General features: G+C 40.0%; 1 protein-coding gene across 1 annotated transcript in view; it reads right to left on the bottom strand.

Moving 5' to 3' along the window:
• LOC122645844 (formin-like protein 18) overlaps positions 1-13,648 on the bottom strand; it is a 36,055-nt gene that overhangs the window by 18,054 nt on the left and 4,353 nt on the right. Inside the window, exons 2-12 of the mRNA XM_043839239.1 lie at positions 10,690-11,390; positions 8,399-8,620; positions 7,256-8,311; positions 6,648-7,216; positions 6,383-6,509; positions 6,177-6,248; positions 5,689-5,787; positions 4,407-4,448; positions 3,893-3,973; positions 3,748-3,798; positions 3,563-3,644 (exon numbers count right to left, since the gene is read on the bottom strand). Of these exons, the coding sequence (XP_043695174.1) occupies positions 3,563-3,644; positions 3,748-3,798; positions 3,893-3,973; positions 4,407-4,448; positions 5,689-5,787; positions 6,177-6,248; positions 6,383-6,509; positions 6,648-7,216; positions 7,256-8,311; positions 8,399-8,620; positions 10,690-11,390 (3,102 nt within the window). The remainder of the gene's footprint in view (positions 1-3,562; positions 3,645-3,747; positions 3,799-3,892; positions 3,974-4,406; positions 4,449-5,688; positions 5,788-6,176; positions 6,249-6,382; positions 6,510-6,647; positions 7,217-7,255; positions 8,312-8,398; positions 8,621-10,689; positions 11,391-13,648) is intronic.

Below are 13,648 nucleotides of genomic sequence, written 5' to 3'. Positions count from 1 at the left end.
CAGATAGAAAGTTCAATTCTTTCCACTGAGGGCAGCACCACATTAAAAATAATGTCCTACAAATCATAATAAAACCTTACAAGTGGATGTCAAATTTCTCTGCACGAATGAATTATAACCACTAGCCAAAAACAGATGCAGCAAGAAATCATTAACTATGGCAAGTCTTCCAATAGCAACAAGGATATAGAGCAAGGCGTCTATCTTCGTCTCAAATGGTCACCAAAACATTGTCATTGCATGCAGTTAAATAAATCAAACAAGTATCTGTAGATATCCAATTGTCAACCAACCAATGACAACATAAACAGAGTGACACCCTGGAAAACACCACTTCTATCCCAAATGTCCTATATACAAATGCACTTTCCAGTGCTTTTCCCTCTTACTAAAACGGGTATAAACCAACTACCAAAAATTCCGATAGACATCATTATGAAGGACAAAACAATGTATCCCAGAATTCATCCTCAATTAACCAAGCAACTTAACAATACAAACAGATGAATAATTGATTCTCCATAAACCTTAAACAGATTGGATTAGCTGAAGGGGATTCATTCTGCGGCTAGCTTCTCCTTCAAGGTAATTCACGACTGTTCCCCTTTTCCAAACTACACCTCAAACCAGGACAAGACATATGGCCAAATAATTGTTTTGAGGGTCAATTGACATGCGGGCCAACATTGGACCGCTACTGCATCCAGCTGATCATCCCATATTGAGTAGATAGAACTATAGGAGCAATGGTAGTAGTGTCAATAATTAGTCATTTTGATTCTGTTTAACTTGAATTTTTTTTTTTCTATTTTTTGGTACAATCTAACCTAATGGTCCAGGTCTGGTTCATACAGTTTGGATTTAAACCAAATTTTAGTACGATTAGGATACAAGGAGATGGAAAATCATCACTCTCTCTGGATGAGACAGCATCCAATTCAAAAAAAGGCTTGCTGCCTGGAAGGGGCGTCTTCTGTCTATGGTGGGGTGTATCGAATTGGTTCGTTCAGTGATGGGAGGTATTCCGGTGCATAATTTTTCGGTTTACCTTTGGCTGGCGGGAACAATAGAGATCATGGAGAGATGGACACGTAACTTCCGCTAGTCAGGGGAAGTAGATCGGTCCAAGGCCATCACGGTTCGATGGGACAGTCTGTGTAAGCCCAAAAAAGAAGGGGGTCTTGGGATCCGGCATCTATGGGATTTAAATTTGGCATTGATAGCCAAGTTTGCCTGGGTTATTAAGTCAGAAAATTCTGTTTTTGCAGCCTTTATGCGAGGGAGGTTTGTGAAAGCAGATGGTTCACTCAAAAAATTTGTTGGATCGTCAACGGTCCTCCCAGGTCTCCGAAAGGTTTGGGATTTTGTCCAATCTGCTGAGTGTTGGATGATTGGCAATGGCAGGCAGCTCCATCAGTGGCAGCTCCATCAGATTCTGGTATGACAAATGGATTGGTGATCAAAGTATCGAAGATTTGCTTCATCCCGCCCAGATTCCTCGCTCCCTATCTGCTTCGGTTTCTGATTTTTTGGAGGCAGGTTCTTGGGTTTTTCCGACGACACGGGTCCCAGCTCTCCATAATATTTTCACTATGATCCAAGGTATGGAAATCTCGTTTTCTAACAGGACAGACAGGCGTATTTGGGCTCATACAAAATCAGGTTTTTTCTTTGTTAAGTCTGCCTGGGACATTCTGAGAGTGAAGGTGACTACCCCTGAGTGGGGTTGGGCGGTTTGGCATCAGGATCTTCAACCTCGCACTTCAGTGTTTGGCTGGCGTCTTGCGCATGGCACGCTTCCTACTGATGACAAAGTGTGTCGCAAGGCTATGCCACTGGTGTCAAGATGTGAGCTCTACTTTGCCGCCAGTGAATCGGGATATCATTTGTTTATGGATTGCACTTTTTCGTGCCATGTTTGGAGGGAAGTTCTCTATTTCTTTAATGAGAACTGGTGTGGTTTCCCTTCTATTGAGCTTCTTTTTTCTTGGTGGCATAGAAAGGCTAAGGTGGTCCCTCTTCCCAAAATATGGGGGGTACTGCTTATTATTATTTGCCAACAAATTTGGATGGAGCGCAACAGGCGAAGGTATGATAATTTGAGAAGAACGCCAACGCAAGTGGTAAAATTATGCTTCAGAGAGGTCACAGATTGCACCCGTATTAATGGGGTTCAAGTCAAATCGGTCCAGGATCTGATTTTGGCTAGGAAACTGTAAATTGATATATCCAGATCACCAATGAAAAAAAATAGTTGAGGTACGGTGGAGGCAGCCCCCTACAGGTTGGTGGAAATTAAACATTGACGGGTCCTCCTTGGGTAATCCTGGTTCCTCTGGTGCAGGCAGGATTTTTCGAGACTATTTGGGTTCAGCTATTAGATGTTTTGCATCTTATCAGGGGGTGGGGTCTAATTTCATGGCGGAGATGGGAGCTTTCTTTGTTGGAGTTAAGCAAGCTCGGGACTTAAGTATTGAAATGCTATGGATTGAGAGCGACTCGGCTGCAGTGGTAACACCCATTTTTTCACGAAGATTCCATGGTGTTTCCTACAGACATGGTGGTCAATCTCTACCTTCCTTGACTCTATACAGTGGCGAATCACCCACTGTTACCGGGAAGCAAATGAGGCTGCAGATGCCCTAGCTAATCATGCGGCTAAAGTGAAAACTTCAAACACTTGGAACGTCTCCCCTAATTTTATTGCTCATGCGGTTTCTTGGGAAGCGCTTGGCCACCCTTACTACAGATTTACTTAAGTTTCTGTTCTGGTTTATGGGGTTTTTTTTAAAAACTTTTGTAAAGATTTCCAGGGTTTGACATTTTGCTGATGGCAATGCCGAAGGCAAAATGGCAGACTTCTGAGTTTTTTCTTTTTGGTTCTTTACCAGTCATTCTTGTAACACCATTTTTTAATTCTAGTACATACTTTGCTGATCTTTAGCAAAAAAACAGCATCCAATAGGTTGCTAGGATTTCAAGATGACCTACATTGTACTAGTAAGCAGATTTTTTTTTTAATTTTGCGAGAGTTTTATTTTCTTCTACCTTGTTTAATTTTCTGCATTCACCAGCTTACTCTCTACTTGCTGTTTTCTTCTCCCACTTATTTTCCTTAATTCCTATTACATTCCAATTTTTGTTTCAGTCCCCTGAACCCTATACATCAAACACAGCCAAATCATAGTTTCATGGCTTCAGATAGCCGTAGGTTAGTGCTCACAGCCAGGAGACTTTATAGTTTCCCATCCACAATTCCTTGAAGGGAAGATCTATTTCTCCCAAGTCCTAACCATAAAGCCTGCGTATACACCTTCTAAGGTTCTTTTCTAGCCACTGAGTTAGTCTTCGAACCATTTGCAGCTCAATGCTGCAAATAAATGAAATAGCAATTTCATCTTGTATCAATCCTCAGCTTAGCATATTAACAAACACAAAACTATTCATTCATTTAAAAAAAATTTTAGGGAGGGGAGGGGGGTGGAGGGCATTACAATTTGTACCCAGATTCAAATGTACATACTAATTACAAAGATTCTAGACCAATCAAATACCAACTCACCCCTTGCAGTGCCCTGGTTCAGTGCATTTCCCAGTTGAAGAATTGTTTGCATGATTCTCTTCAATTTGACAGAACCCCTGACCTGATAAATACATGAGTCCAGTGGTTAATGAGATATGAATCTTAATAGAAACACCTGAACTAATGGATGGTGGAAGATGAAAGAATAAAGGGGAAAAACTTGCCTCTTCCGATGTAGAATTGACAATGTTCAAATTTTTTCTAAGGTCATAAACCTGGAAAGGAGAAAAGAGCAAAAGCAGATTATTGAATGATGCCACAGCAATATGTACCCGACATAATAATGATACCATTACAATATGTACCAACCTGGGTACGGAACTGTATCTTAAATGAAAAAACCCTAAGTTTAGATTCCACCCGTGGTACTTTCATCAACTCTAAAAAGAACTGTCACAAAAATGCATTCTGTCAATCAACAAGGGATGTCAAACAAAAAAAGTAAAGATATTAATGAAAGCATATCTCTCAAACCATGTAAAAAATGGAATTCCTGAGACTATGCATGTCGTTTAATGGTTTTAACTTTGAGTGTATCAGAAGGCAACAAAGGATGACTACTCAATTCCAGACACAGCAGAACTAAAGATATCAGTGTGGCGAAGATTTGCTCTATCTACAAACTCATAAATACTGAACCCATTTTCTATTTTCTTCCCTATTTTGTCTTCAATTATCACCCTGGCCCATTCTGAGTTTGGCAAGCCAGCATCTTCAAAAAGAACTTTAGACCAACAAATTCACACAGTGAGATGTCATTCCTACAGAACGAACAACCAAGAGATGAGAAGAGAGAAACAAAAGGAAGCAAAAGTCCACTAACCTGTTCACATTTCCCTAAGTTTTCTTTGTCTCCATTGTAGCCCTGAGCATGGAAGTGTATGTACATTATAAGTTGAAGGGAGTAAGAATTCTATTTAGTCTAGACCAAAAGCATAAATGAAATAATGGGTGGAATTGATACTTCCAGGTGTATTTCAAAAATTTAACCATCACTAAAAATGATAATAATCCTCAATAATACTAATAATGATAATGTACTAGCTATTTGGATGGAACATAATATCAGGAAATGGACCTCCAACCCTCGGCCTCTTCGGCAGATTTGGGACTCCATTTCTTTCGACATTAAAGCCAAACTTTCTGCGGTTACCTCTACTTGTATTGATTCCCCAAGGAACAGGCATATTGTTGTCTCTTGGGGCCTTTCTCCCTCGTTTCTTCAGGTCCCCCCTGCTTCCTGAGGGTGTGGTCCTATTTATGTATTTGTTTTTCTTTCTTTTTCCCCCTCTTTAGCGGGCTGCTGTTTTCTTCTTCTCTTTCGTAATGAATTTTTTTATTCACCCAAAAAAATGATGATGTAATCATGGTACAAAATTTCGCGAAATATCTCCGAAATTTACTGAAATTACGGTAATTTCGACACTACCGAGACGAGATGGGCTTCCAAAATGAAAAAAGTTCAAATTTCAGCGAAATTTCGATAAATTTCGGCGAAATATCGGTATATCTCGGTATATTTCGTAGCAATACTGTGTATTGAGCAGTATATTTCGGTAAATTTCGGTACATTTCGGTATATTTCGTAAAAATACTTTGTGTAAGTATTAAACTATTGACTATTATGAAGTTTATGAGTTATGACTTATGCACTTATGACTTTATGAGTTTAAACTTTAAAGTTTAAACTAAAGGCCACATTTGACTTTATTTTTGTTTCATTACTTTGTTTAAATTTCTTATTATGTCTTTTAGTACTTAAACAATATGTATTTAACTATTTTATACAACAGGGTCCGACCGTATATAGTCAATCAAGGGAACAAACCCAAAACACCACTTTGAGTTCATTTTTTTTGCAATATGAAGGTTTAAATGTGTTTATTTAGCTTAAATAAGGGTGTCCATAAAGTATCAGGCCTAGATATGGCCAAATACCCACCGAGATGGACTCCCGAAATATTGCCGAAAAAATGCAATATTTCGGCAAAATTTCGCCAAATTTCGGATATTTCGGATATCTCAGTAGGCCCGAGATACCGATATATTGCGAGATATAGTACTATGGATGTAATAACAATGATAAGTCAAAAAAATCCTCCCACCTTAAGTAGTTCCATGTCTTCTTTTGTTGGACAAAACTTAATGAGGTTATCAACCTGATCAACATCTAATACGGAATCATCCAACGTAAGCACAGCACTCTGTAAAACATCCATAGAAAGGCAAAAGTGAGAGGAACCATCGAGTAAAATGCTCAACCACTACATAATGCGCTCAGCAATCAAATATAATTTGTATTTGTTTGATTGCAATAACATACATCCCAGGTAATGAAGACAGCAGGTGCAAGAACAATGAAGTAAAATGGAGATAAAGACTACACCAATCAAAACTCAAATTACCAACTCTTAAAGGTTAAAGAAAGACTATTCATAGCTTTTATACCATAAATTGATTCACCTTTACATTACATGAATCCCAATTCAAACTAAAATGGTTAACTCATCTAAGTCGTACCAAATCTAAGTAAACAAATAAATGAATGTGCAAAAGCACTTGTTCGAAACTGGAAAAGAATCTACTTTCTTACCAACATATCAGGCAGTGGCATCTTAACCTTTGAAAGCATGATTTCACAATTGTAAGCTCTTCTTAGTTCGATCTGCGAGAAACAGTAGATAGGGATTTGGATATTACAAAACAAAATTCATAACTGCAAATAAGAATTCTCTTGTCACCAAAACAAGGCAGAAAAATAAGAACAAGAAACGAAGTAACAACCAACAACTCAATTACCAGGTGGACTTTATCAGATTTAGGTCCAGAGGCACGCTTAGATTTCTCGCCTGAACCTCCACGCTCAGAGCTTGGAACTGCTGCAGAGAAGAGATTTTCTAGTTCTGACATGTCTATCTCTGGAGCCCTATAATAAAAGAAAACAATAACAATAAAAGAATGAAAGATAGAAGGTGACATAAATGCCTGTGAAATTTTGTAGATGAACCAATATATGAGTCATAAAATAAAAGAGAGCATAAACATCCAGGAAAATAACACATACTTGGCAGCTTCACCAGATTTTTGTGTCTCCTCCCATAAACTTCCTTGCATTGCTCGTGTTAACTTTAACCAATGATATGGCCTCAGAGAAGCCTTTTTGGATTGATTCCTAGGACCCGTAGCACGTGATAGACCTCGACCCTTTGCACCAAATGGAGCACTAGGAGGTGGTGGTCCAGGAGGTTGTGAAGAAGCACTGCTGGTTTTCTGAATCCCTGCAGGAGGAGGAGGCACAGGTGGAACATGAGGAGAATTCTGAGATGCAGTACCAGGACTCTTCGATGCAAAACCTGGAGGAGGAGGAGGTGGTGGCGCTGAAGATGTAACAGTAGAACCTGGGATGACCCCAGAATGTAAAGGAGGAGGCGGAGGAGGAGGGCCAGCTGTAAAAGCTGCCTTCATAGGTGTAGGTGGAGGAGGAGTGACAACAGGATTCTTCATTGGTGGTGGAGGTGGAGGTGGAGGTGCCGGAGAAGCAGCTGGACTCTTCATTGGTGGTGGGGGTGGAGGTGGAGGAGCAGGAGAAGCAGCTGGGTTCTTAATAGGTGGAGGTGGAGGTGGAGGTGGAGGCGCAGGAGAAGCAGCCGGGTTCTTAATAGGTGGAAGTGGAGGAGGAGAAAAAGATGAGTTCATAGATGGCGGTGGAGGAGGTGGTGCAGGTGGAGAAGGGATTGACAATGACTTGTTAACAGTCGCACCAGTTAACTGGGTTGCAGGTGGAGGACAAGGAAGATTAACATATGAGTTGGCAATGGCAGATGTCCCTGAAGAGGAAGGTGGTGGAGGTGGGGGAGGAGGAACTGATGACCGACCTCTACCTGCTGAAACGGATCCAGGATGCTGGGTCAATGAAGAATGTGCTTCTAAATCTGACAATTGATGAGGTGGCGGAGGAGGGGCATTTGCAAAAGTTATTTTGCTAGAAGCAACTGAAGTAGGCCTTGGCGGAGGAGGTGGTGGAGATGGTGGTGGATTTGAAAAATTAATGTGCCCCACAGGTTTTGGTAAATGTGAAACAGTGGAAATTGAAGAAGCTGGGGAAGGTGGAGATGTCTTTGGATTAGTGCCTTCTGCACTTCCATATGAAGCATGATCATGCAAGAGAGCCGTAATGCCAAGAGCTGAGGATGCACTCTGATATTTTGACATGGACATTGGTGACCCTTGCAAAGAATTAGAAGATGAAACCGGACTGGAAACAGAAGTCTGAGGTAGTCGTTGCGATATGATCTTAGATTGACCAGGCCTTTGAAGAGCAACCTGCAGGTCTGGGGGCTGACCCTTCGTTTTCATTGAATTTGAATCTTTAGATGTTTTGACAGAAGGCATAGACTGTTTCTCCACAGCCATGGACGTGGAAATCTTGATGTTATTTTCTGACACCACAGGCTTCAGTTTCTCAAGAAGTTTCTGAGGACTTGACTGTGAGTCGGTTAAAGCATTCTGGAGAGAACCAGTCTCCAACTTCTCCTGGAGAATGTTTGATACAGATATCTGCTGAAGCACATTTAGGGCTACATCTGCCTTTGGATCTAACCAATCTACACTGTTAAAGATCTCTTGAACCTTAGCAAATGCTTCAATGGGGAGGCCATCCTTCTCCTCAACGCCAGGCAAATCCACCGTGATCAGTGAAGCCGCAGCATCCATTTCAGAGAAAAGAACCTGTACCAAGACACAATAGAATATGTTTGACATCAGGAATATAATAATGGAAAGCTAAACCCATTGAGGAGAGGGAAAGATACATACCTCTGCTCTAAAGTCCTTAGGAAACCTATCTTTGGCATCCCATAATATGTCAATTTCATCACGGTTAAGAATCAAGATGTTTGATCTAATAAAAGCAGTGTTAAACATGAGACGAAACATCATCTCTTCACGCTCCAGATCTTCATCCAAACTAATACACTCAAGCACAACATCACCTTGGATATGGCAATTGATGTCAATTTTAACTAGTTCACAGTCTGCCTGCAACAGAAGGTGATAGACAGACACAATTCAGCTTGCATGAAAGGAAGGCAATTGTTCCTAAAAGTACTTCATATCCCAGAAATCTCAACAGAAAGCAGGAAGTGGTATTTTGATGTAGAGAAATGCTGTCACATGGGCCTTATGCCTTTTGGGTCTTTCAAACATGAATAATCAACTCAGCTAAGTCTTGTCCCATCTAAATGGGGTCGTCCACATGGATCCTATTTTGCCATTCAACTCTATTCAAGCCATCACCATTCTTTCAAACAGGAAAGGAAAAACAAATGATTCTCATCATTTATTAACCAAAACAACCTCTTTCTACTTGTTTTGTAATCAAAAGCCCTGCCAAGCATACAGGACCTTATTGCTCTATCTCCACCACCACTCAAAAATAAATAAATAATGCTGTGTTTTTCTAAGTCACAGTTTGCCAGCCCTACTCAGGCCATCTCCTGAGCCAAACTTGGCCCAATGGACTAGGCTATGCTGATATGGTCCACGGTTATTGCAGACTGTATCTCTCCTGTGGGGGATCTTAGGACTGGTCTGGTCAACAATACTGTAGGATATCAAAGATCGGATGGTAGTGTTTTAGGCACTATTGATAAGGCGACTACTTCCATTGCTTCAATCAATCATACCGGGAGACGGACGGTTCCTCCCATTCCTCCCTATAATCCTAATGGGAAGGTCAATTTTGTAATTGCGTGATTGGTTGGTTGGGGCTGTTTTGTCCTTTGGCTCCTCTTTGGGTGGTCTCCCTTTAGCTTGATTTGGTTTTAGGTGCATATTGTTGTATCCTGGGGTCTTGATTCGTCTCTCTTGCAGTCTCCCTCCTCTGCGTAGGTCGGGTTGCTTGTTCTTTGTTCCCCCCCCCCCCATTTTCTCCCTTCTCTCTTGTATATTCCCCCCCCCCCCCTCTTTCTCCCTGGCCCCTCCTGGGGTTTGGTAATATATTTATTCACCAAAAAAGAGATATGGTCCACAGTATTCCTTAAAGGAGTTGGAACGAAAAACATGAATGGCACAAGTTGGGGAAAATAACACATGAACCCCAGGCATGTGAATGTGTTCCAAGGGCAGGGCAGATGTATTAAGGACAGCCTGATATTGACTTATTCCAACATAAACAATTTCTCCTCTCTGCCACAAGAAGTAAAAAGGTAGAATAATGGAATAATTTAGGGGACTAGCAATATCAAAGCCAATGATGTTCAAAGACACATCTTACACTGAAGACAAGTTCAAGGGCAAGCATCAACAGTACAAATAAATATGCTGGAAATCTCTTTGTGTGAGCTCTTTTTTTCCGTTGGGGGGGGGGGGGAGCAGAGGAAAAGATCAGAAGTATATTAATTAAGGGTAAATGCAAAGGAAAAAGGAGGAAGAGGCTAATTCAAACAGGTACAATAAAAAACTACAGGGGTACAAAATACACAAAACTCAAAACTTAAAAACAATATAAAGAAAGAAAGGACAGAGCCCACCCTGATCTTATATCTCAATAATATAACTCCAGTGTTTAGAAAAAAAAAATTAAATAAATAAATCCAGCTGACACACGTGAAAGACAAAGATCACCAGAACAACATTACCTGAACAATTCATATATGTATTATATTATATTCGATTTTACAATATAGACACTTATGAGCTCTCCCTCTATATATATATATATAGAGAGAGAGAGAGAGAGAGATATTCGATTTTACAATATAGACACTTATGAACACATTTGAGCTATGGCTCGCGGTAACAATTCCTCTGGCATTATGACCTATACATATAGATCTTTGGCATAAAAGGAAATATAGAATCAAACATCATGCCACCACTTAAGCATCTGAAAACTTCTTGTTATTTAATAACAAAAGAACTTGAAGAATGAAAGGTCCAAAACCATGGAAAACAGTCAACAAATAGAATGAGAAAGAGTTCACATGTCAGAGAAAGTGAATTAAGGGGGGGGGGGGGGACGAGGATTTTCTTTCTAATATGGCAGAAACAAGTATGACTAAAAAGAAATACTGAAAATAAACTAATGAAAGAGAATGTATATTCACCTGCTTGTAAAGCCGGACAAGTTTGCCCTTTTTGGGTGATGAGAACAGAACTTTAGGAGTCCGATCAGTAGAAATAAAGGGATCCTGTCCATATATTCGAAATATTGGCCTGCAGCCTTCCTCTCCATCAAAATTAGGAATTAGTCTAAGAATAACACAATCCAATGTAAGAGCCCTATCCAAAGGAGGCCATTCTGAGGCCACATTCCTCCTTGAGACATACTGAAGATATCTCAGCTGTGAAGGTAGTGGATTCAGTGGTGAAAGCAATTGCAGAAGCTCACGGGGGGCTTGTTTATAAATCATGTCCAAGGTTCTCTGCTCTCCAGTGTACTGTTTCCTATAAATCAAAAGTCCAGCCAGCATGAAAGCCAACACTGGCCATCCACCTCGCTCACAGTGCATTAACAGCACATTATTTGGTGCAAGAGAAAGCCAGTTTTCACTAGATCTCAGAAAATGATGGATCACCTCCATTGTGAGTAATGGACAACTTTCATAATGCCGGGGGTAGTCCATTACGGTCATATCGTACTCAGACAAAATGTTGGCAATCTGACTTTGCCTATCTCCCTCTCGAAAGTTAAATACCATAAATGAAGCATCAGGGAAGTGGTCACGAAGTTGTCCAACTATGCCTTCCATGTAGACTTTATAGTCATCTTCTTCCAAAACATCCGTGGAAAAGCAACAGTCGAATACTGTATATGAACAAAAAGTTAACTAAAATTACATAAATGAATACCTTTGTTGAATGCAATTGAAGCTAAACAATGGTCTTGTTCGTTACAGGCCAAACTAAATAAAGGTTTCATAACCATAATGGACAATTTAAAACATACATAATAATCTATTTATTCTCAATTGAAATCAGAACATAGAGGATGTTTTACAGATGATTAAAGTGGGATGGATGAAGCGGAGAGGTGCATCCAGAGTACTGTGTGACCGACACGCATTCCTGAGAAGCTTAAAGGAAAATTATATAGGACTGTTGTACAACCGGCCATGATGCATGGGGCAGAATGTTGGGCAATTAACAAGTGTAATATTGAGAAGCTAAGTGTAGCAGATGAGGATGTTAAGATGGATGTGTGGAAAAACTAAGAAGGATAACGCAAGGAATGAGCGTATTAGAGCTGAATTGGGAGTTGCCCAAATCAATGACAAGCTCTAAGAGAGTCGTTTGAGGTGGTATGGTCATATTCAACAAAGGCCTAGGGACGCCCCAGTAAGGAGGAGTGATAAGATCCCGATGGAAGGAGCTAAAAGAGCTAGGGGGCATGCCTAAAATGAGCATAGAATAAGTTGTGAGGAAGGACTTGCATGGTCTAGGTCTTGTACCAAGTATGACTTCGGATAGAACCTATTAGAGGGCAAGGATCCATGTAGCAGACCCCATTTAGCTGAGATTCTCCTGACTTGCTAGGTTGTGCCTCTTTCCTCTTACTTTTATCTTTCATTTATCATTTTCCATTTCTCATCTCATTCCCCATCCCTCTTATCTGATCTCTTCATTCCCTTTTTTTGTTTTGGCCACAGTTTTCCCTACTTTGTTTTGTTTGGATCCATGTAGCCGACCCCATTAAGTTGGGATAAAGGCTGAGTTTGTTGTTTGTTGTTGTGAAATCAGAACATCGTTACCATATCAAGCAAACAATCTGAGTGGATAAAACAGAGGGTTCTCTCATAGGGTTGGAAACTAAAAACTTATCATGAAAATATGTAATGAAAGCAACTGAACCTTATCCAATTATCATGGTATCAAACATAAGATCCCTTATGAACTCTGAGAGAGAATAGTTAAGCATTAAAATATGGTATGAAGAATGCAGGAAAAACTGATATGCTGCCTTGATCTATCTTTGTCTCGAACCCCATACCCCTATAACAATGGTAGTGTAAGGGGTTGCCCCAAAGCGGAATTGACCGGTGGTGGTTGGTCGAAGCTCCAGATTCTGCCCTTCTAAAAGGAACATCGACTCTCACAATTCCATCTCCGTCTACCAAAACTACTGGAAATGTTTCAAAAAAAGTAGGCATACGTCCTTTATCTCTAAGAGATTCGTGTGGTCACATCTACTTTGAATTTAAAGAAAGGGGTTGGATTATCAAAGATCAGTTTGCTTTATACCAAACACTAATCTATTCTATCTTCTTACAAAGGCAATCAATAGAGAAAATCAAAGAAATAAGTCTTCATTGACTTAAAATTCCTAGATATATGATGAGAGCCGTTCAAGCAGAAAGAGAAATCTCGAGCCGATAAGTTGATGTGATTAAAAAATGTGATTAAGGAATGTAAGTAGAAGTGGTGTAGCTCAAACCATGAAGAAAAAAATAGGTATCAGCAGTCATTCCACAAGCCCTTGGTCCACTTTTGTGGGCCAGATTGAAGCCCATCATTATGACTTAATTGGGGTTTGCATGGAGATATTCTAAGAGATCAGGATACTGATTGCGTGGAGTATTTTTCCAGATGATATGGAGCTGTCAAATCTGCCGTGCAAGGGGAAGATTATGAAGACATTTGATAAGATATTTAGTTTCTATTACAGTTAAAAGACATTAATTTGATTTCAGTTACTAGATTTTATTTAGTTTTCAGTTACCATTTTGCTATAACTAGGAATTATATTGCAATGTAGGGTAGTTTCTATTTTCATTACAACAACAACAACAACTCAGCTTTGTCCCAACTTAATGGGGTCACCTACATGGATCCAAGTAGAGACAAAAAAAAATCAAGAAGTAAAGGGGAGTGGCAAACAACATCAACACAAATTCTAAAGCATCGACCCTTTTTAGTTTCCATATTCATTATATTGTATTATTGTAAGAGATTTTCTCCCCACGCATGAAGGGAATTTTAGAAAGCTATTAATAAAGGTGAGGGGCTGTTACAGATCCCCACGATTTGATTGATGAAAAAGAATTGATTTCGCAACAATGACTGAGA

This window comes from Telopea speciosissima, chromosome 11, assembly GCF_018873765.1.
Source record: "Telopea speciosissima isolate NSW1024214 ecotype Mountain lineage chromosome 11, Tspe_v1, whole genome shotgun sequence".
NCBI classification, from domain to species: domain Eukaryota; kingdom Viridiplantae; phylum Streptophyta; class Magnoliopsida; order Proteales; family Proteaceae; genus Telopea; species Telopea speciosissima.
The sequence above is the reverse complement of the archived record's forward strand: the minus strand, read 5'-3'. Positions and strand labels throughout refer to the sequence as shown.